Source organism: Vespa crabro, chromosome 9, assembly GCF_910589235.1.
Source record: "Vespa crabro chromosome 9, iyVesCrab1.2, whole genome shotgun sequence".
Lineage (NCBI taxonomy): Eukaryota > Metazoa > Arthropoda > Insecta > Hymenoptera > Vespidae > Vespa > Vespa crabro.
In genome coordinates, this window is record NC_060963.1 from 6,750,001 (window position 1) to 6,776,705 (window position 26,705).

At 30.8% G+C, this 26,705-nt stretch overlaps 1 protein-coding gene and 1 long non-coding RNA gene across 2 annotated transcripts in view; one reads left to right on the forward strand and one right to left on the reverse strand.

Moving 5' to 3' along the window:
- The window catches only part of LOC124426480 (midnolin homolog), a 32,713-nt gene that overhangs the window by 1,553 nt on the left and 4,455 nt on the right, over positions 1–26,705 (reverse strand). The window contains exon 2 of the mRNA XM_046968210.1: positions 1–318. This exon is cut by the window's left edge and continues 1,553 nt beyond it. Within this exon, the coding sequence (XP_046824166.1) occupies positions 1–318 (318 nt within the window). The remainder of the gene's footprint in view (positions 319–26,705) is intronic.
- LOC124426481 lies at positions 5,513–9,021 on the forward strand. The gene is made up of 2 exons (XR_006942730.1): positions 5,513–6,849; positions 8,906–9,021. It is a non-coding gene; the product is annotated as an uncharacterized LOC124426481 (long non-coding RNA).

The window sequence follows — 26,705 nt, forward strand, 5'->3', positions numbered from 1 at the left end:
ACACAATTCTGTCTTATATTTCGGATGACGAGCCAAGTTTCTTAGCTCGCTATAACCATGAGCGAACTGACACTTGTCCCCATATTTACAGGCTCCGCTTTCCTCAAACGGTCGACAAAGTTCCGTCTTGTAACGAGACGTTGGCTCACTCGCGCTCCTGTCGAGTTTACGATGTTGCTCGATCAATGTCGTCACCAACGAAGTATAGCTTCGACGTAAAGGCGCGTGACCTCCGTTCGCGCCATTGTTGTTATTTGCCGATGATACCGACGTTGCATTGTTTGTACCCGTGTCCTTGCTCTTCGCAGAGCTCGTGTTCTGTAACAAAAAAAAAAATAATAAACATCGAAAAATATCGGTTAATGTCTGTGTCTCTTCCTATTTCTCGTTCTCTTTCAATAAAAAGCAAGTCAGCATCCAATTACGGCCGTTCATAACGATTACGTTATTTGTTTGGAAGATAAAAGAAAGAAAAAAAAATAAATAATAAAAAAAAAAAAAAGAAAGAAAAAAATCTATTGAACCTTACCAACGATTATAACATCAATTACGTAATTTGTGACCCGATAGTCGTCATATTTAAAAATAAAATATCACATTTTTTTGATTCTATGGTATTTAAAAGACGGAAATCGCTAAACCATCAGCAGCTCTATCTTAAAGAAAATTGCTTCGTTCAAGGTCCTTCTCCTATCTAACTGTCTATCGGAAGCATCAATCTTTTCTAAATAACGGTGCTGCTTAGTCGTATCCATTGATAGTAGAAGAACGTGTGCTTAGTAACTTCCTGAAGATTGTTCTCCTTAATTACATTCCTACTATCCGAAAAAAGAGATGAGTAGAACTTGGGATCGTTAATTCTCGTTTCATTTAAAGATAAACAAATAGGGTTCGGATCAGACTTAATCAGGATTAAAATAACGTAAAATGGGGTTGAGATTATGGTTCAATATAATTACCAAATATAAACATTAACTATAAAAGCTATCAAAAGAAAAACATGTCCTTCCTCTATTCCTTTCTCCATTCATTAAGGATAAAAAGGTTTTAAAATGTTTTAAATCGAATTCCAACGTATACCTGTGGTAAGGTACTTTTACATTTCTTATTAGAGGTTACTATAATCATCCAATATTGAAACGCTCGCTAATATATTAAATGTGACCGTAGTCATGCGAGAAAAATTGTGCTCGAATTAAGAATTTTATATGAATACACCATATTTCGATATCTTCATTTACTGTAGTTTTAATTAATTAATTTCTTCGTATAAGTTTAATAAAAAACCTATTATTTTACATGATAAGGTCGAAATATCAGACCTTATGGTAATTAGGTTTATTCAATTTGCTCCGTACGATGTTAGTCAAACTCCGCCATATTAACAAAAGATAAACTTCAAACTCTTCGTCTTCGTAGGATAAGAATTATCAATATTGTAATAATTAATTAAAATGTCAATCCGTTGTGTGAATAAAAAATATTCTATATTAAAATTAGAAATCATGAAATTGTTAGAAGGAGTTGTAGAAAGGAAGTTGTAACATTGATTCTAATTTTTCAAACAATTCTGAAAAACCGAAATAATGTTATAACTATTATAGATACATCTTGGTCCTATATCAACTACCATTTGATTTTACTCGATATATAATATATAATCTTATGTAGGTTTTTATTATCGCTCTTATTGATACCTCATATTGACGACTTTACGAAACTGATTAACGTAATATGCAATTCTGTTATGAAATCGATATGAAAGGAAAGTGTGTACTCATGCACTATTTAGTCATTTATGCAAACGTCACCATTTTTTTGTCGGATAAATGTAACAAAAATTTATCGATTTCGAAGAGATTTCAATTGAAAAGAGATTGATATTTGAAATCATTTTTCTTCCTTTTTTTTAGAAATTTAGAAAAATCCAAAGGAACCAGCAAAAGGGTTTTAGGGTTTTAAAAGATATACGTAATTGTTCAAAAATATGTATTGAACTTTCTTCAAAATCATAAAATATCGGTTCTAAAGAACTGAAACAAACTGAAATTTTAACAGCTAATAACATTTTTTCAGTAAGAACCAAAATCTTTAAATATCTATATATGTTTAGAATACCGATATTTTGTTAAGTAATCTTACAACTGATATTTTATGAAATCGATAAATATAAAAAACGATATATTATTGAAAATCGATAAAAATATCGAAATTTATTTCGATAATTAATCAGATTCCATCGATTAAGACTAAAACATATTTCTCTTTCCAAATAATTTAAAACCAATAAAAATATAGTTAACAACGATCAATTTATTAATCCTAAATATTAATATATCGTTATCTAAGGATACAATAAAATTATCTTAATGGCGACAGCACATATTTAAAAAATGAAAATAATCTTTCTATATTAATCGTTGTTGCAATTAGAGAATACAATTCTTGAACATTTTTTTATCGTTTTAATCCAAAATTTTTTAAATATTCTCTTTTGATCCGTCCTCGTGGTAAAAAGTGAAGAATGATCCTCCATAGTAACAGTGACAAGGGGGAAAATTCAAGTTAAACCAATGTTTTATGATGATACGTGATGAATTAGAAAAAAATCAGGATATTTTTTTTAATAAAAAAGAAATGTGAATTTTTTATTTGAGAAGATTCCATGAATATAATTTAATGGATTTTCAAAAAAAAAAAAAAAAACCGTAATAAAACTATCAAAAATAATTATCGGTAAGGATAGGTTTTTTTTCCTTAATACCGGTCATTTTTGGTTTTTACGGTACAAAGGTACAACAGAAAAATACCAATAGAATACCAATTAGTATCCAGAATCGTTTAAAACACTTAAAACTGAACAAGGATAAAATAAAACCTGTTGTTAAAAGATACGAAGCAATGGAGAAATTCGTAAAAATCAAACCAGACTTAGAATAATAATTCCTGAAATTCGAAAAGCATTAATCTGAACAAAAGTAACGATTTCTCTTATAGATATCAGACAAACCCTATATTTTGTCGACCATTTCTTTTTTTTTCTTTTTGACCATTACCATTTGTCAGATATTTTCTTAAGCTTAGATTAGATTAGAAAGCGACGGTTAAAAAAAATTTGTCAAACATTTCGACTTATGTTTGCTCTTAAAAAGTTTAGATAAGCTATGAATCAGTATTGCTTACGTCGTCGTCGTAGTCGTCGTCGTCACTTTATCAATGATTAAAAAATATGTTAATCGTTTGAAATTCAAAGGTTTTTTTCTTATGAAGGAGAAGGGGTATATATAATCATAGATAAAGAAAAACAAACGTTCGATTTATCGAGTAATCCACAAAATGCTTTGAGGTTATTGACAAGAACGACCGTACGAGTTTTGTTATGAAAAAAAAATTTAACGATCGAGAGATAAAAGTATTATTGTCGTTGAAGGAAAATTCCACTTTGTTGAACAGAGCGTAAACCGTCGATGTCGTGTCTTCGAGAAACTACGAAAATAAAGATCTCTTGCTCATATCTCTCTCTCTCTCTCTCTCTCTCTCTCTCTCTCTCTCTCTCTCTCTCTCTCTCTCTCTCTCTCTCTCTCTCCCTCTTCTTCCCTTTCCTTTCTCGGGACAAAAGTATTAAACAGTGTGATTTATCTCTTTCACGATGCGAGAATTACGCCATGTTACGTTGACACTTTAAAATCTCAATAAGGCGTTTCAGATAAGACGTGTCATCGTCTAAAGATATATATTGCCGAAGTTTAAAATTATTGAATGGGAAAAACGAAACGAACAAAAACAAAAACAAACAAAAGAAGAAAAAGAGAAAAGAGAAAAGAAATTGTTATAAATAAAAAAAAAAAAAACACTTTCGAAAACTTCGAATTCTTATCACTCTAACTTATCTTTTTATCCTATTGGAGGAGAACGGAGGAAGAGATGAAAGAGAGAGAAGAAAAATGAAAAAAAATAAAAAGAAAAGGAAAGAGAGAGAGGGTAAAAAAAGAGGAACACGCGAAATTCTCTTTTCTTGATTGTTGGATAAAAAAAAAATAAATAAATAAATAGAACAACGCACAACCAAAGCCCGGATGGTGGAAAAAAGGGAGGGAGGGCTATTAGGACGGTACAGAGATGGGGGTGAAGGGGAGGAGGGACTATCGAATATCGTGAAACTCGAGAAATCACGCGAAATGCTCACGGCTGAATGTACTCTCTCCGGGCTTTGAGTTTATCGTCACGTCACAAAAGGCCAACGAAGAGAATCGCTGTTTCGAGGTTCGATTCTTAAATGACAACATCGAGAATTGTATTGTCATAATCGACGACGATATAATAAACGCCAAGAGACGCGATTACAATCCCACCAATATTCCATCCTAACTCCCACCAATACCCTCCCCTCTTCTCGTCGCGCAAACATTTCACACGTATATACGTGCGTGTGCAACACACAACAGAACACACACATGTTCATGTCATGTTATGATGTGCATACATATATATGTACATACATACATACATATATAACGATATAACCACAAGTGGAAATTTCCAAGCTCAGAGATAGGCCGCGACCGACGCCGCGGATCCGTCAGTCAGCGACCGCCATTACATTCACAGCTAATCATCTTTTTTTTCTTCCTTCCCTTCTTGCCTCCCACTCTCCCTCTGACTCTGCCAGACTATCTACTACCCTTCCTCCCTCACCCTATTAGATTTCTTCCTTTGATATTTTTCTTTGTTTCATTGATAAATTTCTTTTGTTTTCTTTTTCTTGATTTCAAGTTGCACCATCGTATTGTTTCACAGAATTCATCATGTGCATTTATTATTTCATTTTGTCATCGTCGTCATCGTTGTTGTGTCGTTCTGTTCGTCATCATCGTTTGTTGTGTCGTTCTGTTCGTCATCATCGTTTGTTGTGTCGTTCTGTTCGTCATCATCGTTTGTTGTGTCGCGTTTAACGTTTTCTAAATTATTCATATAAGTAATGCTTAACACTAAAAGCATACGTACTGACGCATACATTTATATACACATTTTTTTATGTTACAAGTATGTATATTTATCGACGTCGTATGCATGTATGCATGTATGCATGCATGTATGCATGTATGCATGTATGTATGTATGTATGCATGTATGCATGTATGCATGTATGCATGTATGCATGTATGTATGTATGTATGTATGTATGTATGTATGTATGTATGTATGTATGTATGTATGTATGTATGTATGTATGTATGTATGTTGTATGACATTGATACGAGTCAGCCATATTTTATACCAACGTTCTTTTTTTCCTTTTCTTTTTCTTTTTTTATCTTTTCATGGTGGTCAACACAAAGATACGAGTGATACAGAAAGAGGGGAGAAAGATATATATATATATATATATATATATATATATATATATATAGATAGAGAGAGAGAGAAGAGAAAATCCATCAGATTTCGAAGAGAGAAAAAAGGGAGAGAGCTCGAAGAAAAGCATGTATGTAAATACATATATATATATATATATATATATATATATATATATACACAAATAATACACACTCATACACACTCACACACACATGTATTTGCATTAGCGAGAAGGATGGAGACGACGGGTGATCCAGGTATTCTCGGTGAAAGACAAATATTATTAGAATTTTCCCAAGTTTCTTATTTCTTTTTTCTTTTCTTTTTTTCCTCTCTTTCAACGCAGAAAAGAAAACTTTGTATTATCCTTGCGTGGATTTCGAACGACCTTTCAAAGAAGAGACATGCTAAATCGTGCAAACGTTTGCTCGTTTATTAACGAGCTTAAAACACTACGTATCGCGCATAATAAAATATATAGGTACATACGCGCATACACTTAACACACATATCTACATACATTTATATATCTATATACATACATGTATATATACACATATACATATATACATGTATATATACACATATATACATCATACATAAATATGTACAAATTATAATAAAAAAAGAGAATGTTAATCACGTTTCAGGTATATTATACACCAATTTCTATGCGTACCGTTGAATATTACGTCACGTGTGTTGCCCGGTGAAGGTGTGTGTTTTATCTTGTATACAGTAAATAAAATAAAATGGGAGAGAAAGAAAGGGAGATAAGGGAGAGAGAGAGAAAGGGAAAGAGAGTGAGAGAGAGAGAAAGAGAAGGGTTGATGATAGGGTGAATAGGAGAGGAGTAACCAAACGAAAAAGAAATATAGGAGAAAGGACGGGTAGTAAGTCGTTAATTGAGAAAATAAACCCCATCCGAATTTTCTGAGAAACGTCGTCTAAAATTCACGACGAGTTTCTGTAGCTTCGAATGAGAAAGAAATAGAAAAAAAATAGAAAGAAAAAGAAAGAAAGAGAGGAGATGGTATAGGAGGGAGAGAGAACGGGGTAAAAAAAACACACACGTGTTTCGTAAAGTAGCAGCAATAGCATTCGAATAAGCGCATTAACCGCGCTTCGTCTTGTCGTCTTCAATGATTCACCGAACGTTTCGAGCCATCGGACTAGACAGCAGTCATTCTTCTCTTCCTTTAAGATTCTCTCTCTCTCTCTCTCTCTCTCTCTCTCTTTCTTTCTCTCTTTCCTTCTCTCTTTCACTCAGCTGTCTCAGCAGGGTTCATTTCGCACGCGTGTCCGAACGAAGAGGAAAACTCGAAGCGTGCTAGGAAAGAGAGAGAGAGAGAGAGAGAGAGAGAGAGAGAGAGAGAGAGAGAGAGAGAGAGAGGAAAGAAAGGAGAGAAAGAGATATCTTATATGTTAAGAAGCGTGTATGCTCGTGACGGAAATAGAAGGAACTTAGAAGAATTTATTTTACGAACGATGGTAAGGAATAATTTTAGATATATTATATAATAAATACATACTTATTTCAAGATATATTATATAATAAACATGTACTAATTTAGTACACACTAGTTATTATTATCATTTTAAATCAATACAACATTATCATCTAATCTAAATATTTATCTAATGCCTATTTTAATAAATGTACTAATATTTTTAGTACTCTAACATCTATTTTTTTTAATATTCTAATATATTTTTAGTATATTAATATTTTTCATATGGCCATGTGTGTATATATTGTATATACTAATCCTTTGTAATACTCAATGAACTTTATATTAATACTCTTAGTATACTAGATTAATGTTATAAAAATTTATACTAAAAAGAAGATTAATTTAGTATACAAAACAAATGCTAATTCATTATATACAAACAGTAGATAAAATCTATACTAAGAATATCTCCCCCCTCTCTCTCTCTCCTTTTTTTCATGTCGATATTGAATAAGGAATAATTAAGATAATTAAATAACAAATATTTGAACATAATATACATTTATACTAACTACATGCATATATATATATATATACATATATGTGTATATATGTATATATACATACACTTTCACACACACGTACACACCACACAAAGTATTCAGAAGAAACGCGCTGAACCGCACAAAGAACCTCTCTCAAGGTTGCGAAAGCAGCAGTAGCTAGCAAGCTAGCAAGCAAGCAAGTAAGCAAGCAAGCAAGAAAGCAAGCAGCAGCATAAACGTGCGCACTCGTGCGTACTTACGCATGTATGCGCATAAGATGGGAAACGAACGACGAATGTACGCACGGTGCACTGCCCGTCGCTCGTATATTTTTGCTCTCTTCCACCGTTGCTTCCACTTCGATATCCAAGGAGAAATATCTCCTTGGTTGCTTTTGCTTACTCTCTTCGCCCACTCTTATTCGAGCTTACAAGCTACATACATACATAATGCACACATGCATAGGTGCATAATACATAAATACATACCTGCTATATATATATATACATTATACATACATTCATATTAGCTTATTCCATTGCGCTAATGTAGCTTGCTAATCCTAGTTATTTTCTCTCTCTCTTTCTCTCTCTCTCTTTCTCTCTCTCTCTTTCTCTCTTTCTCTCTCTTCTTTTTGCTTTATTTCGTACGCAAAATGAAAAAAAAAAAAATATTTTTCTTTTCTTTTTGTTCTTCATTCACATTTCAGTAATTTTACACAAATTGTAAAATACAAATTTTAAGTAACAATGTCTTTTTAAAACAAAACTCGAAGAAATGAAATTATAGTTGATTTTTATTTACGAAAAAGGATTCATGATCGATGAAAACGATCGAGATTTTATGAGAATTATTTGAAAATCGTAATGATGTTGCGTTCGCTTCGCTTTTTTTTAATATAAATATATTTTTTAATGAGAGAGAGAGAGAAATATTTCATTGTATGAAATGTGCTTTGTAACATTCATAAAAATTCAAAATCGACGAATTGTAATAAGAATTTTATTTTTATTAATGTTCGAAGAAATCCGATAAAGTCGATTTATTTAGAAAAAGTTTAACGTATGAAATATTTCGACGATATAAAACTTACTTTATCGCATTTTTGAACTCGAAATAGTAAATTATTTTTATCTAATTTTAAAGAAATCAGATAAAGTCGATTTATTTGCGAAAAGTGAATGACGAAACGAACGGGATTAATAAAATTACGCGTAAAATTCACGAATGCCGCGTGTTTATCTCACTTTTTTTTTATTATTCTCTTTCTTCCTTTTTTTTTAGAACAATCGAAAAAAATAGAAATTAGTTGATAAACATAGCTAAAACAAGTGGATAAAAAGAGAAAAAAAAGAAGAACTATTTTTAATCTTTCTCGAAAATTCAAAAAAAAAAAAAAAAAGAAAAAGAAAAAAGAAAAAAAAATTAATACGCAAAAAATGAACGATCGCACGATCGAAAATTATATACAAACTGATAAAAATTACGATAGCGTGGACACATCTGCGGCATAGTTTTCTTTCTTTAATATCTTTTTTTTTTCACAAGGATAATCAAGAAAAAAATGGCCACGACGGCTCGTAAAACATCCGAGAGACAACGGTTAATGATATAGTACTTCATGCAGAAAAGAAAAAAAAAGAATGAAGAAAAAAAAAGAGGAATGAAAAAAAAAGAGGAATGAAAAAAATGGCGTCGATGATACATGTATCTCGATAGAGGCGGTGGTACCACCAGTCACCGATTGTACCGCCATCATCGTCGTAGTTACCGTAGAGACAAATAATCGTTGTCATCGTCACGATCGCAGTGTGTAACACGCGTGATCCGCAACGTAAACAACATGACATTGTGATCAGGTGTGACCTGACCATCGATCTGTTATAATTAACCGATTAAAATAGTTTGAAACAACATGATCGATCGATATTTTTAAATTCATTAATGTTACCAGAAAATAATCGGAATAAATTTAGTTTCGTCTATTAAATATGAAAAAAAATATATATATATATATACATACGTTTAATTTATTATACGTAAATAAATATATATATATATGATATATAAATAAATATATAATAAAAAATTATAAGATGTGTATGTTGTATATATTATAATATTATAGGATAGATATTTTGTAACGTTAATAAGTGTCGTATCTAACACAAATGTAAAATCTTTTTTAATTAAATATTATAAATATATATTACTTTTTATATTGTATACTTTATATATATACATTATATATAAAGTATATATATATATATATATATATATATATATATATATACACATACTCACATACCTGTTATATATTAACATATTATTCAATATTAGTACATTTACATATTTGTGTATATATATATATTACGCAATAAATTAGCATTTATATAGAATAAATATGTAAAAATCATTTAAATTGTTTTCTTTGACTCGTTCGAACGGGTTAGACAATTCGGGTGAAAGTATCGACGAGCATGATCGAGTTCTCACTATTTAAGTCTATCGATCGATCGAATCGGTCTTTAAAAAGAAATGCACTTTCCTATTGCAGCTATTTTTTCCCTCCATTCGCTCCTCTTTTAACCAACGTCTAGACTACAAGTCACGCCATATAAATCGTATATGTAGGAATTGCGACACGCGATGCGTGTCGAATCAGTTCGTATGTTCGTTCGTTCCTTCTTGCGAATGAAATATTCGGATATGAGTGAGCGAGTGAGTGAGTGAGTGAGTGAGAGAGACAGAGGAAAAAAAAGATAAAAATATGAAGAAAACGATGACGTTGTTGCAGTGAAAAATAAATTAAACAACAAAAAAGAAAAAAAGAAAAAAAAATAAGAATAGGAAAAAATCAATTTTTGCAAGAGTGAATTCATATTAATTACTGAAGTTACAATGAAATTCACGATACTTAAGAATCGTGTGTAGGAAAAAATATTAAGAACGAAGAACAAAGATGGTCGAACAAAGTGCAATCGTCAAAGCGAACGATTAGGGAACGATAATTTCGATTGTTATCGTGTTATTATTTGTTTGAATCGAACTCTGTGACTGAATCAGACTCGGTCACGAAACTACCGGAAAATAGTGTATGTACGTTTATGTATACAAAAGGTGACCTTGTATAACCCTTTATAAAGAAGACCTTGATAAAGTCTTTAATAATGCATAACATAAAAATGGGTCTTGTACAATGGGTCTGACTCGAAGCTATAAACGATTCAGTTATACACACATACACACACACGCACACGCAAACACACTTATTTTTATATAAAGATAATAAATCTAAATATATAATATAAATCTAAATTTATTATTATTATTATTATTATATATATATATATATATATATATATATATATATATGTATAGCTAAATCGCTAATGGATACGAATTGCATATGCATATACAATACATATATACTATGGTATATACTATGCTATGCTACGATAACTATATAACTATAATTTAGAACTATAATATAATATTGCATTATAACATAATACAATAGAATAGAATATTATATAATAGTAATATATTTTGGGGGACTGGAAAGTAATGTCGCTTTCTTAAATTAAATTCAAACTAATAAATTTTTAACAGTTTTTTATTTTTAATCACAATCAAATATCGACATGCGCAGAAACGACATTACTTTCCGGTCCCCATAATACTATATGCAATAGAGTATACTACTATACTATATTATGTTCCAATATACCATATATTTTATTATGTTACATTAAAACATAATAGTATAATATACATATAAAAAAAAGGAAGAAACAAAAAAAGAAAAACAAAAAAAAAAAGAAAAAGAAAAGGAAGGATGAGAAATATCTTTTAAGAGTATCGATAGATATTTTATCGATGAAATTTAATTTGCGAATATTTCGTACTGCACTTTTCTCTCTCTCTCTCGTTCATCGAAGAAGAAATAGAAGGAACAAAAGAATCTCGAGCGGAGCGAACGAAGAAACGTTTCGCTTTCCGGTGCAGACGAGCGTATCGCCCCTCTGACTCGCCTTCGCAAGACGGTACATACATAAATACATATACATACATACGTACGTACTACTTACATACATACATAAATATATATATATATATATATATATATATATATATATAACATATACATACATTACACGTTTCCCTTTGTGAAACACGGTGACTGCTTTTGCTTCAAGAGTATTCTCTCTCTCTCTGTCTCTCACTCTCTCTCTTTCTATCTCTGTCTCTCTCGTATGAACACTGTGATGACGGACCGGATAAAAACTTTTAAGAACGAAGAGTCGAAAGAGAAACATTTAATTTTCATTTCGATAATTAAAAAATGTAGAATTAAATATTGTTATATTAAATTCCACGTTATGAATGTATTAAAGCGATGTCTAATATAATTTTTTTTTTATATTGTATCGAATTGTGAATTTGAAAATTATTGACGGACTGAAACGTACGTCAAAATAAAGAGATGAGATGTGAAAAAAAAAAAAACAAAAAAAATAAGTCGTCATAGACGGAAGAGGTGGCTCACATAAGAGAAATTATTTAATCCCGTATAACCAAATTTTGTGTCTGAGAGAGCGAGATAAAGAGAGAAAAAAAGAGAGAAAGAGAGAGAGAGAAGGAAAGAGAGAAAAAAAGAGAAAGAAAAAAAAACATTATATAATGTGAAAGTTACGGGTAGTACTTGTACTATATTTATACTAAGTAGTTACATAACTAAACTATAATTGGTATTTATACTATAGTAGTACTTATATACTATAGTACTTTTATATTAACATTATTATTACTTATATAATACTGTTATACAAAGTATAGTTACATTACAGAATTCTATATATATATATATATATATGGTTAGTATAGTTATTTATAATTATATATGTACATATATACTTAGTATAGTGATAGTATGTACAATTATCTATGTAAATACTTAACACGATATAACATTACAAATTTCGTATTGATTATAATTTGCAATTCTACGTAATATACAGACGGTTCTTTTTTCTTTTGTTTATTTTTTTTTATCTCTCTCATTATACTACAAATTATACAACAAATAATAACGTTTTATTAAGGAAATAAATTAATTACATATTCATTATGTTTGATAATTTCTTTTGTTCAATTTTTCAGTTCAAGATCTTTCCTGGTTAGCACGTTTAACTTTTTGAAGATAAACGATTTTAAAGCAAATAAAAATTCGTTTTTTTTTTTTTTTTAATATAAAAAATAAGGTAAAAATAAAAAAAAACGTTCATTTCAATCATTTAACATTAAAATATTTGTTACTGAGTGACTTCAATTATTCGAGATGAGTTAAAATATATCTCACCATGCATAAAAAGCTAAGCAAAAAATAATATTTATTAACCCACATTAATAGCAATAAGTTAAATGGTATTCTTAAGTGTGTGAATGTTACATTACGAAGTGGTAATTAAATGTTGGTGGACAAAAAATATAAAAGAAAAAAAAAAAAAAAAAAAAAAAAAAAAGAAAAAAAAAATAAAGAAAAATTGAATCTTTCAATCGTGCCCAGCACGAAAATTAACGAATTCGATTTTTTATTATTCTTTTTTATTTTTACGAATAAATCACTGTCAACTATTAATTCAATCTCTTTCTATCTGCCTAATTAACCTGTCCGTCTATCTGTCTGTTTTTTAACTGAACTAAACCGCTATGAAAACAGAAGATTATTGAAATAATCGACGAAGTATCGATTACATTCCCGATCTTAATGATTATTTAAAAATTTTTACACTTCCTGAGTTGTTCTCTCTCACTCTCTCTCTCTCCCTCTCTCTCTCTCCTCTCTCTCTCTTCCTTTTTTGTCTCCTCCTCTCCCATTGTTAAAGCAAATATACCTTTTATGGTCCCACGACTGACCAACCGACCAACCGACCCGACCATGATTTCCTATTATTGGTCGGCCGTTAAAATCGCTGCCTGTGTTTCAGAGATCACGAAAAGTGGTTTTCTGTCCGTTCTACTCTTATTGAAGAAAGAATTGTCTCGTCTCCCTCGAAATCCGGTTTTCTTTAGTTCTTTTCTCTCCTCGTCCGACACATGTTCTTCCTTTTGTAATTCTTACGGTGGACCATTCACGAATCCTCGAACGAACCAGTTCATAGTAATTGGACGAAAAAGAGCAAAGAAATAAAAAGAAAACGAAAAAAAAAAAAAAATGACCCAATTTAACCTCATTTAATCCCTATTTAAATTCTCCATTATTATTTATTTATTTGTTAATTCTATATAATTGTTAATTCTATATAATGTCATGTAGATCTTTAAGTCACATGTTTTATTCTTTTCTGTTCTTCTTTTTCTTTTTGTTTTCTTTTATAATTTTACAGTTAGAAAATTAATTGTTCGAAGCCATTTTAAATTCATAACATAACATAATATATTGTATATAGTATAATGTAAATAATAATATATTACTATATATTTTATTATTATAGTAATATATATATATATATATATATATATATAAATTATAGTAATCCTAATAAATCCTATGCAAGATAATAAAATTTCGCATATAATGACTTGGCAAATGAATTAATAATAAAAATTTATTTCGAACGAGATAAATTAAGAAGGTAGAAATTTGTTTCTTCACACGTCTACACTTTTAAATCCTCGAAAAACAAGAATTTTAATGTAATATAAACTACGAAATATCATGAAATACGACGTAATGACGTGACGACGGATGTACGAATCAAACGATGGAAATGTTTCTACGTTAATGAGATAGAAAACAAACAAAGAGCACATTTAAATGAATCATTTCTCCCATATCTATATCTATATATATACACACACGCGCATACATAGATAAATATATATATATATATATATATATATGTATATATATATATAAACACACTCACGAAATTAATATTTCTTCGAAAATTATTTTGAAAGAGTACGATATTCAAATAATACATTTTACGATGTTGGGAAAGCTTTAACTACGATAAAAAAAAAAGAAAAGAAAAAGAAAAGAAAAAAAAGAAAAAGAAAAAAAATATTGCATATATATGTATTCGATTTCGAGAAATGTACAAACAGGATATGAGTCGTTCATTTGCAATATCGATAAACACCACAAAAGAAAAAAAAGAGGAAAAAAAGAGAAAAAAGAGAGAAAAAAATATAGAATTATATACATCATACGTTATTTACAATTCAACGATCAATGAAAATCTTTATCATTTAATGATTCAAGGTAGAAATATTTAAATTTAATGATTAAAGAAATTCATTTTAAATATTAAAATTTTATAAATCATTCAATCGATCGAGTGGTTTTGACGTGAAAATTTTTAAAATTTTAACCAATGACGTCTATCTCGCTTTGACCTATAAAAACGACGACGACACATATGCCACGCACACACGTACGCACACATCGATCGAAAATGGCAAAAACCGAAAGTTGAAAAACAAAATAATCAGAAAACCTTCGGAAGAACATTATTTTACTCTAGAACAAAAGCCTATTATTATACGTTTTATTTGTCAAGGCTAAAATCATATATTCTCAGAAATACACAAATTGTACCTCTAAATGAGCACGCGCGAACGTTATCACCAGGGGACAAGGGGACACAAAACAATGGAAGAATGTGAGATTACAAAAAAAAAAAAAAAGAAAAAAATACGATTTATAAAAAATATATATATATGTATACGTATATATAATATTGAAGAAGAAGAAAAAAGGAAAAAAAAATTGCAAGATAATTCGAAACTATCAAAAGTAATCAAAAGTTAAAAAATCTGTGCACGTTTGACGAATTTTTTTCGATCGTGAAATATACGACGAAAAAAAAAAACGAGACAAAAAAAAAGAAATAACGAAATGTCTCAAATGTTTCCTAAAGTCGTTAAGAAAAAAATGAATCACCATCAGGAAGCGTAAAACTAATATAACTACTATATACAATCGCTCGCGCGACAAAAGAACTTTCTTATTGGTAAGAAAAGTACTCTTGCGCATGTGTGTATGTATGTGTATGTGCGCGTTATATTTGTATGTATATGATTATGCATGCATGCGTGCGTGCGTGCGCCCACATATGCGTAAAAGCCAGTCAGTCGTTGTCATACATGCACACATTAATAAACGTCTCTACATATGTATATGGAGACTCTGTGTTTCTTTGTCTCTCTTTCTTTCTTATGCCCTCGAGCGTGCGTTTTTTCTCTCCTTTCGTTATACCAGTAATCGTGTTCTCTCTGTCTCTCACTCTCACTCTCTCTCTCTCTGTCTGTCTCTCTCTCTCTCTATGTGTGTTTGTCTGTCTCTGTCTTTCTTTTTTTCTTTTTCTGTTTTACTCTCTTTTCCTCTTCCGACGTTTACCCTTCGTTCTTCTCCACGCATTTCCTTTCTCGTAGAATACTAAAAACGTTGGAACGACGTCTTTCTTCTCGAAACTCGTAGGAAGCTCATGGAAAAGAGCACGAGAATACTTTTTGTACTTCTCCGTAATATATATATATATATATATATATAATGTATGTGTATATATATACGTACGTGTATATATATATGTACGTTTGTGTGCATACGTACCATATATAATTATAATAAATGTTTAATATTTTAGATACATTTATTTTAAATATTACGGAAAAAGAAATAGTTATCAGAAAATTATTGCAAAAATTAATAAAAATTATTCGAAATATCAAGAAAAATTTTAATATACATATATAAATTATGCGTTGTATTTTTTATTTATGTAATAAATTAAATGCTCAAAAGATTGTTTTCTTTCGTATATTTTGTTTTTATTTCTATTATTAATTTCCCTACAAACTGATTAATTAATATATAAATTTATTTGGGATACGTTATTCTTAAATGTAATAAATTAAATATCCTTCAAAAATTAATTTTTTTCACCATTTGTCTTTTCTTTCTTTCTTTCTTTCCATTATTCAATTTCCCATAAACCAATAAATCTATATATGAATTTACTTAAAATATGTACTTTTTAAAAGTAATAAATTAAATGTACAAAAATCTTTATTTTTTCATTCTTTATTAATTTCCCAAGAAACTTTACCAATGCATATACAAATTTATTTGAAAGATGTATTTTTGAATAATTATAATATTGAATATTTTTGAAGTATGTATTTTTTTGATTTAATTTTAATTAATGCTTTTAAAAAAGTGAAAATTTCTTTCTTTTTTTATTCTTATCAATCTCTCTACAAACTGATTAATATTTTGCTTTATAAATTTATATATTTTTAAACAAATCTATATACTTTATTAGACATTTATATTTTTAAATGTAATAAATTAAATGCTTAAGAGAAAGTAATTGTTTCTTCTCATTCATTTTTTTACAAATTATTAAATTATATATAAATCATATACAAAGTTATATGAAGTTATATTAAGAAAATTATAATATACGTATATATTTTTTGTGTTGTATACGAATGTATATATGTAAAAATATATTTATTTCCAGTGTGCAATAAATTAAATGGATTTTATTATTTGATTTCATGTTTTTATTTTGATTAATAATTTTATTTTGATTGTAAACAAGAATAAATTTTATTTTGTTGTTGATTTCCCTTACAAACTATTTAATTGATAAATAAAAGTAATCCAAATGGCGACAGCCAATATAATAATAATAATATTAATATTATTATTATTTATTATTAATATTATTATTATTATTATTATAATAAAATTTTTTCGATTTAATAAGTTCGTGGAACAATCATAAAAGACAAAAGCGATTAGAGTTCTTGAAACGGCGTTTAAAGTATTGACAAGTGTCCTTGAATGGGACCGTGTCGGTCGTATCGATGTCATTAAGAGAGTAAATCGACCTTCCTTTTTTTTCTTCCTCTTCTCGAAACTTGTCTTTGATTCGAGATAGAGGAAGAGGAAACGTGACTAAAGAAGCATAAGCAACCAAGCAAGAAGCACACAGCAACCAAATACAGCAACTAAGCAAGTAAGCAAGCAAGCGAAAAAAGCAAAGCAAGATGATACACATCCACCATTTTCTCCGTTTGTCCAGGATAAATCTTATCAAACATTCGTTAACGAGACAGCCATTGTGTTTCAACTTCTTTTCTTCTCTCTCTCTCTCTTTCTCTCTCACTCTTCCTTTATGTATCTTTTCATCGGTACTACTATATTAAACGAAAGAATGATTCATGAACGCTGGAATCGAAAGCAGCTTTATGAGTGAAAGAGAAAGAGAGAAAAAAGATAAATAGATCTTGATCTTTTGAATCGAATTTAAATTGAGGGGAAAAAAGAAATAAAAAGTAAAAAAAAGAAAAAAGAAAAAGAGAGAGTAAAACGAACACGTTTTTCGAAAGCGATTAAAATTTCTCTTCTCACTCTCTCTTTCTAAATCTTTAATAAAACTTATGATTATCCTGAGGCAAGTACTTCTTTTTTTCCTTTTTTAATATAATTTAATTTAACGTACGATCGATCGATCGACCTAGACCAGTTTTTTTTTTTGAAATTTTTGACATGCAACCTAATAGGTTTGTCGTTGGTAATGAGATCTGATTAAGACTCCTCCGAAATGTTTATAAATATTACATTTTTAAGCAATCGAAATCATTGTATATCTCAGAGATATAATTATTATTTATTACGATATTTCTAAGAAAAACTCGTAAGAACATTCATACGAAAAATTTCTGTAAATGTCTTTCTTTTTTTTTTTTTTTTTTAACAGTTTCAATCCGCTTCATTCGCTTTGACGTAAGTTAAAATCGATTTTTATCTATTTCGCAGCATATATTAAAAATTTAACACGGCTCGTTGAGGTTGAGAAACCTTGATCTAGATATATATAAAATATATATATATGATTTAGATTGCTCTCTGATTTGCACACATGCACACATGCACACATGTTTGCGCTCGTTAATTTTCATGGATTTCCAATTGAAATTGATTTTCTTAAGTCGTAATACAGATCAGATCAGACAAGACGAAACGAGAAGAGACGAGACGAGACGAGATAAATTGCTTTCGGAGAAACTTCACTGGTCTATTCTGATGTAATCGTTTCTAAGAGCGAACGTTTCCGAGGAAAAACTATAGTGTGTAGTTAACTATTTAAGTTGCATGCATACATACATACACACACAAAACAAAGACATTAAACAAACATATACAAAGAAATAGGACAGACGTTCACGTTCATGCGGTTTTATATTATAAAAGTTATGAATTATCTTTTTCTATATAAGATACAATGATCTTATACTTAACGCAAAGATGAATAAAAGGAACATGAATCATTATACATATTATATAGTTTGTATGTAAGCTAATACAAAAGGCCAAGTTCAATGAAAGATATAAATATTTCTGTTGAGTCATCAACATCATTATCATCATTATCATCATCATCATCGTCATCGAATTCTCCCGTCACTTTTATTATTCTTTGAAATTTTTCCTCTACTGACACACACACACACACACACACACACGCGATGATTATTCTTATAAGTCATCCATTTTCACTTCGCTTTTTTAATAAAATACATACGATACACAAGAAAAAAAATATTAACCCTTTCGCTGCAGAGTGCTCAGAAAAAATTGCTCTCTCCGCAGCAGGCGCGATAGCAGAAGATCCGCACGACTAACACGATACGATATTTTTAATAGCAAAAAATGCCAAACAAATGCACGGCACCTAAAGGCGCTGTTCACTCAGGGGAAGCGTCTATAGTTGAGCGCCTAAAGGCGCTGTTCGCTCAGGGGAAGCGCCTATAGTTGAGCTCCTAAAGGCGCTTTTCGCAGCGAAAGGATTAAAATAACGTTTCTGTTTTCTTTCTTTTTTTTGTCCTATCAAAATGTACGATTTGAGTTGTAATAAATGTTTACGTACGTATATATATGTATACGGATATTTAGTTTTTCATTCAGAAAAACTTTAATGTATGCTTTGAATGAATCTAATCGTTTTTATCTTAACGACATTATGAGAAATCTATTATATTTATTGCCAAACGAATTTGTCAAATGATCATTTGCTTTTCCTTGATATCAAATATATTTTTCAAAAAGTTGTAAATGATACGAACAAATTTCTACAAGAAAAATAGAAAAGTTTAAAGAAAAAAATATTTTTCATCGACTTATGGTAGAAGTATTTAAGAAATATATATATATATAATAATAATAATAATAATAATAATAAAAGAAATGAGGAAAGAATACTGATTTTTTTTTTACAATTTTCTACAAGAAAAAAAGTTTAAACAAAGAAATTATTTTTTCTCGATTTATATTAGAGGTATTTGAAAAATATATAAGCATAAAATAAAATAGTAAAAAAAGAAAAAAATAAATAAAACAAATAAGAAAATAAAATTTATAATATAACTTAGTACTTGTCTCGATTTATTGCAAAAGAATGAAATACATACACACACATACACACACACCCTCACACATACACAGACACACACAATAAGAAGGGAAATGGAAAGAGAAATTGACGACCTTCGACCTCACAATCCCATCGAAAAATCAAGCGGAAAGTATTTTCGAATTCTCATCGTAAAAATAGAAATTTATTCTCCGGCTAAGGCATTTCTCGTCGTTGAAAGGTCGCCGGGAATCGGCTTCTTGAGTCGTACAACCGAGGACACGGCTAAAAAAAAAGAAAAGAAACAGAGAGAGAAAGAGAGAGAAACAGAGAGGGGGAGAGAGAGAGAGAGAAACATGCGAGAAGATGAAAAAAGGAAATAAAATAAAATAAAAAAACAAAAAAAAAGGAAAAGGAAAAGGAAAAAGAAAAAAAACAAAAAGAAAAGGGGAAAACGGAGGAAAAAGGAAAGAAGAAAATGTACATTTATGACCATGCAAAGGTGAAGTTCAAAGGTCGTTTCGCATGAATGAAACGACGGTAAACGTAGACGTAAAGTTTACAACGTTGATGTAATAGAGACACCACGAATGCGCCGCTGCCGTGCCGCCTCTCCCTATTGCCGCAGCCGCAGCCACCAGCACACCGTCGTCTATCATTTCTATCTATCTCATTCTTTTTTAAATCGCAAATTGATTTATTTTCCATAACAGAGTCCACCTGTACAAATTTTCATCTACTTTATCCTATCGCACAAAACATATGCATATACACGTACGTAAATACGTGTATGTACGAACGTACATATATATATACATATGTACGTATACACATGTATATATGTACGTAGTAACCGAGGAAATTTTAATACTTTTCAATGATCGTGTCGCGAAGTACGAGGAAAAGACGTCGCCATTTTCATTCGCGCCAGAAAAGTGACGTAAGCGACGTACCGTTCATTCAAATAAATATAATGATAATAATAATAATTATTATTATTATTAATCCGTTTTTTAATTATAAAAACGGATTATCGACCCTACGAGTGATGATGATAATAGTAATATTATAATAATAATAATAATAATAATAATAATAATAATAGGTCACAATTTTTTCTTAAAAAAAGGAAAAAAAAGAACTTGTTTTTCAATTCAGATAAGCTACCAAGTAGTTCACTTTCGCCGTTATAGCGATCATTGCCAAGATAATGTTCAAAACAGAGTAGATAAATATTTTTTAAAGACGTACGATATTCAACGTACGAGAGAGAAAGAGAGAGAGAAAGAGAGAGAGAAAGAGAGAGAGAGAAAAAGAGAGAGAGAGAGAGAGAGAGAGAGAGAGAGAGAGAGAGATAGTACGAGACACGTTTCGAAGGCGCGTGTCTTTGAGTAAATCAAGCGTGAAAGTGAAATCGAGAACCGAGCAAAGAGTAGAAGAGGGTGAAGAGAGGTAAAGAGAATGAGAAGGAGAACAGGGCAGGGGAAAAAGAGCGGGAGGGAGGGAGGGGAAAAGAAGTCGAAGTATATTCTCTTTGGTTCGGACACTCTCGCTTTCCGCAGTTCGTAGTATGTTATGTATGCGTATGTGTTGTGTGCGTGTGTGTATGTGTATGTAAGAGAGAGAGCGAGTGTATATACATGTTTGTATGACCAAGCTACAGTAAGAACAATTTTTTCGGGCGCCATTTTTAATCGACTTTCGAGTTTCTCTTTCGTCTTTGCTTCTCGTAAATACTTAACTACATCTTACGTCGTTGATGACGAAAACAAATGTGTATCTCTCCCTCTTTCTTTTTCTCACCCCCTCTCTGTGTATGTGTGTGTGTGTGTGGTATGTAAGATAGAAGCATTTATATATAATTGAGAACACTTAAATATTTTCTATTGTTTATAGAAGAAAGAAAGAGAGAAAGAAAAAAAAATGAAGGCAAGAAGATATGTGATTTATTTCTATTGAAATGTAATCATATATGAATATGTTGTACCATATCAAAAATTTCCAATATTCATTTCGTTTCTATTTAAATATTACGGAATCTTTTAATATAGATTAATTATATAGCGAGAGAGAAAGAGAGAGAGAGGAGAGAAAAAGCGAATAGAGAGAGGGTAACGACCACGTACACAATCGAAAGAGATTTTTGTTTATTATGGCCGAGAGAATAACACGACATAAACGAAAATAAAACGTCGGTCGAGATAAAGCGAGATAGAGAGACAAAGAAGGGAAGACAGACGGATAGACAGAGACAGAGACAAAGAGAGAAAGTGAGAAAGAGAGAGAAAGAGAGAGAGAGAGGGAGAGAAAGAGGGAGAGAGAGAGAGAAAGAGAGAACATGCAAGAGTAGAAATGATTATTACTCCTTAAAAAAGTCTCGTGTGTTCACGTTATATACGACAAGAAAATATAGTTTTACGTTGTAAGGCCGATATTGAAGAAAGCTACACACACGTTAATATCGGAAATCAATGGCGCAAACAAACGGGTAAAAAAGTGATAAGTACTTTTTATCGGCTCTTACACACTTCTCGTAATAACGAAGATTACTTCAGCAACATGACGGTATTCTTTCGAGGAAAATAAAAAGAAAAATAAAAAAAAAATAGAAATAAAAGAAGGAAAAAGGAAAAAGAAAAAAGAAGAAAAATAAAAAAGAGCTTACTCATATCTCGCAATTGCGGTTAGCTATATTCTCTCTCTCTCTCTCTCTCCCCCCTCCCTCCCTCCCACTCTCCTCTCTCCCCATCTGGTACGTGGTCTTTCTTTCTTTCTCTCCTTTCTCGATAGAACGCAAGCACATCTCTTTTATACATTTCTAGTGGAAATATATTTCGCACTTTGATCCCAAGATAATAACATAGATGCTGCCACACGCAGGCGAGATTACTTTTCCTACTTTTTTTTCTTTTTTTTTTTTTAGAGAAATAGAAAAAGAGAAAGAGAGAGATATACGATATCACATACGATATTTATCGTGAGGTTTCTAACAGCATCTCTTTTCTTCTTTTTTTTTTTAAATCTAACGAGCGATAAGAAACAAGGTTAAATAGACCCGTGGAATTATATGTTGCAATCGATCGATAACGAATAGATTATTCTTTTCTTTTCAATCGTCAAACCTTACGAACACGTTCAATACGTACGTGAAAAAGAAGAAAAAATTATTGGATAAAAAAGAAAAGAAAAAAAAAAAAAAAGAAACAGAAAAAGAAAAAAGAAAGGGGGAAGGGAAAAGAAAAAGAAGAACGTTCTCGATGAATGAAAAAAAAAAGGAACGAAGAGAAAAAGAAGAACGAGGAGAAAAAGAAGAACGTGGAGAAAAAGAAGAATTAAAAGAAAAGATTGACGAGTAGGGCGGGTTCCGTTTAAGGTTCGATACGTCCCTGTACGGGCGGTGTACAAGACCAGAACTCTCGCGGCGCACAAAGAGAGACACGGCGGTCGGTCTCTCTCTCTCTCTTTTTCCCCTTCTACTATATCTTTCGTTGACTGTCTCTCTCTTTCGCTCGTAAACCTGAAGCAACAGGTTCCTTCCTATACGCCTCTCTTGCGGCTTGGCGTTCACCGAGAGCCGCTTTTTGTTGCTGTTGCTGTTGGTGTACTGGGTGGTGGTGCTGCTGCTGCTGCTGAACGAACACGTTGCTCTCGCTCGGGGCGAGGTTTCCGCTTTCAGAAAAATACCGAAGACTTGGCCGATCTTATACGTGAAGTGAGACACAGCATAGAGAGGAGAAACGTACAGAGAGAGAGAGAGAGAGAGAGAGAGAGAGAAAGAGAGAGAAAAAGGCTATCTCTCCTTTTTCTTTTTCATTTCATCTTTTTCTTCCTCCATCTTGAATTTTTTTCTTTTTTTTCAAAATCCTTTAAGGTTATATATAAGAAGATACAGAAAAAGAGAAAGAAAGAAATATAGAGAGGGTGAAAGATGTATATATATATACATATATATAAAGAGAGAGAGAGAGAGAGAGAGATTGAAGAGACACGTTCAATGAAACTTCGTTTACATATCTCTAATAAGAAGAAGTTATTGATAATAAATTTCTTTAACCGCAATCGTAAGGCACACGTGAGGCTCCTACGCTTTCTTCGCTCATCCATTGTGAAGTAATTAATAGACTTTCGACAGACGAGTTTATTTTTAGCGCAGAGAAAAAGAGAAAAAGATGGAAAAAAGAAAAAAGAAAAAGAAAAAAGAGAAAGAGAAAGAAAGAAAAAGATAAGAGAGAGAAAGAGAGAGAGAGAGAAAGATAGAGAAAAATGCGGTTGACCATTCTTCGCGACATCGAGACGAACCATCGACCTCTGCTGCTTTTATAATGACGACATTGATAATTTCTCATTACACAATTTCATTTTTACATCTTTTTTCTTTTTCTTTTTTTTTTATTATTATTAATCAGAACAAAATATTTGTATAAAAATATATATATATACATCATATATCACGTCATATATATATATATATATATTTATATATGAGATAATGACGTCACTAAAATTGAAAATTTATAGAAAAATATTTATCGTGCCTTGGCGCCATATGAGAGAAGAATATACAAGATTTATCCTCTACTACGCTTAGGAAAAGAAGATCTTTTTTTATTTTTCTTTTTTCTTTTTATTACTTTATTTGTTCTTTTTCGTCTTACATATTCATGTACCGGCATGCATCGCGTGTGTGTGTATGCATACACATGATGTACGTATATACACAGAGAGGCCACACATTTCGCATACATACGTAGTCTAGTTAGTAGCAGCCGTCTAACTACGTGAGTTTTATACACAAACGAAGAGATCGTCGCACGAACGAGAGGAAATAAAACGGTCTAAAAGGAGGAAAAGAATAAAGAAGTTAACGTTGAAAGAAAGAGAGAGAGCAAAAGCAACGGCAGATATATTGCATTATTCATTCGTACATAGTTCGATTACAATTACAAATTACCTTAGCGATGTCACAACCAAGTCTCATTTACCATTCGAGCAAACAAATTAGTCAACGTAGTCGAACGATAACATTACTTGTTGCCCTTTCATTCTTTCACGATTTCCTATGAACCATGTTAGACGATAACAATGATTTTTGTATGTATAATGATATATTAAAAGAATCAAAGTCTTTCGAAGAATATGTGTCATATATATATATATATACACATATATATATATATACATATATATATTATCAATGAAAAACAATTTTGATTTTATATCGAAATCGAAAGGTAACGAAAATAATCGAACAAAAAATATTATTTCTCATGCGAATACGTAAACTTGAAATTTTTCATATTTTTCAAAGTTGTAAGCAAGCCGAGCAACAACCAATTAAGAACTTTCAAACGTCGGAGAAAATGGAACGAAGGAAAGTGAAGGTAACGTCGCTTATATATATATATATATACATGCACACATATGTATGCAGTATGTGTACACACACACACACACATATATATAGTGCATGTTTTGTATGTGTGGACGAAGCTGTCTACTCTCGGTATGTCACAATCGAAGCCTGAAAATCCGTATCATTGCGAGACGACATTAGAAAGTTTTAGAATCGTTTCGTCGCGCTTCTTCTATATGAAAGGCATGTACGTTTTAATTGTGATTAAAAAAATACGAACGATCAATTAAAACGTGACCGGAGAATTAAATTTTCGCTCGTTGCAGAAAAAAAAAAGAATATATATATATATACACACATAATATTCATTAAAAATGTTTTTTCGAATATCGAATACAAAGTTCGATTCTTTTAACGTTTCTCTTACGACTTCGCCTACGATTTACGAATTTATTTATTTATTTATTTATTTATTTATTTATTTAAGAATTTCAAATTTCGAACGATATTTGAAGAGATTGCCACAGGCTCGAAATATCTCTCTTTCTCTCTCTCTCTCTCTCTTTCTCTCGATACGAAACGCACGTCATCGTCTTTTCCTTCTCACTACGAAAATATACCCGCGGGAAAATAATCTCGTTCGATTTACGTAAGAGCGAAGTACGTACTTACATAGATTTTCGAATATCTCCTGAGAACATTTTTTTTGTCATTGACGATAACAACAACGACAAATGATGATGATGATGATGACGACGACGACGACGACGACGACGACGAATAATAACAATAATACTATGATAATATTCACATTTTCTAAGAGACTAAGAAAAATACATATGCATATATCGCGGGTTTCCATATATCATCCGCCATATTTCCTTGATGTACCACGTGACAATACGTGTCTGCTACAGCGCGAAGTAACAAGTATAATACATTTGTATCTCTACGTATTAATAAATGATGGGCGAGTATTTATTTATAGAGAATAAATCTTTTTAAGAAAATCGACAACGTCAATAACAAAGTCAATATCTTTCAATACGAAAATCGAAAAATATCAATTGAACGAATGAAGAACGAACAAACAAACGAACGAGTTTCGAAATCGGAGAAATTGCCGATGGGAAAGTGTCTCGATGTTGCGTACATAACATTGGCCAGCGCTATACACTCTAACAAGTTTCTTGAAATGGCCGCTATGCGGCGTGCGTCTTCAATAAAGAAAAAGATATGACGATCGTGATAAAAGAAAATAAAAGAAAGAATAAAAGAGAAAAAAAGTAAATAAATGTCAATGAAAATCGATTTATTGTAAGATTTCGATTATGTTTCTTCAAACTTATATATATATATATATATATATATATATATATATATATATATATATATATATATAAATAGAAATGAAAAATTAAAGGAAAAAAAAAGCCATATTAATATAACAAACATAATTTTTCTTTACTCTTATCTTTCATATTGACTTTTACGAACGAGTTCGAAGAGCGAATAATATAAGGCGGGAAATGACAAGCTTATTCTCTTTTAAGAGAAGAGACTT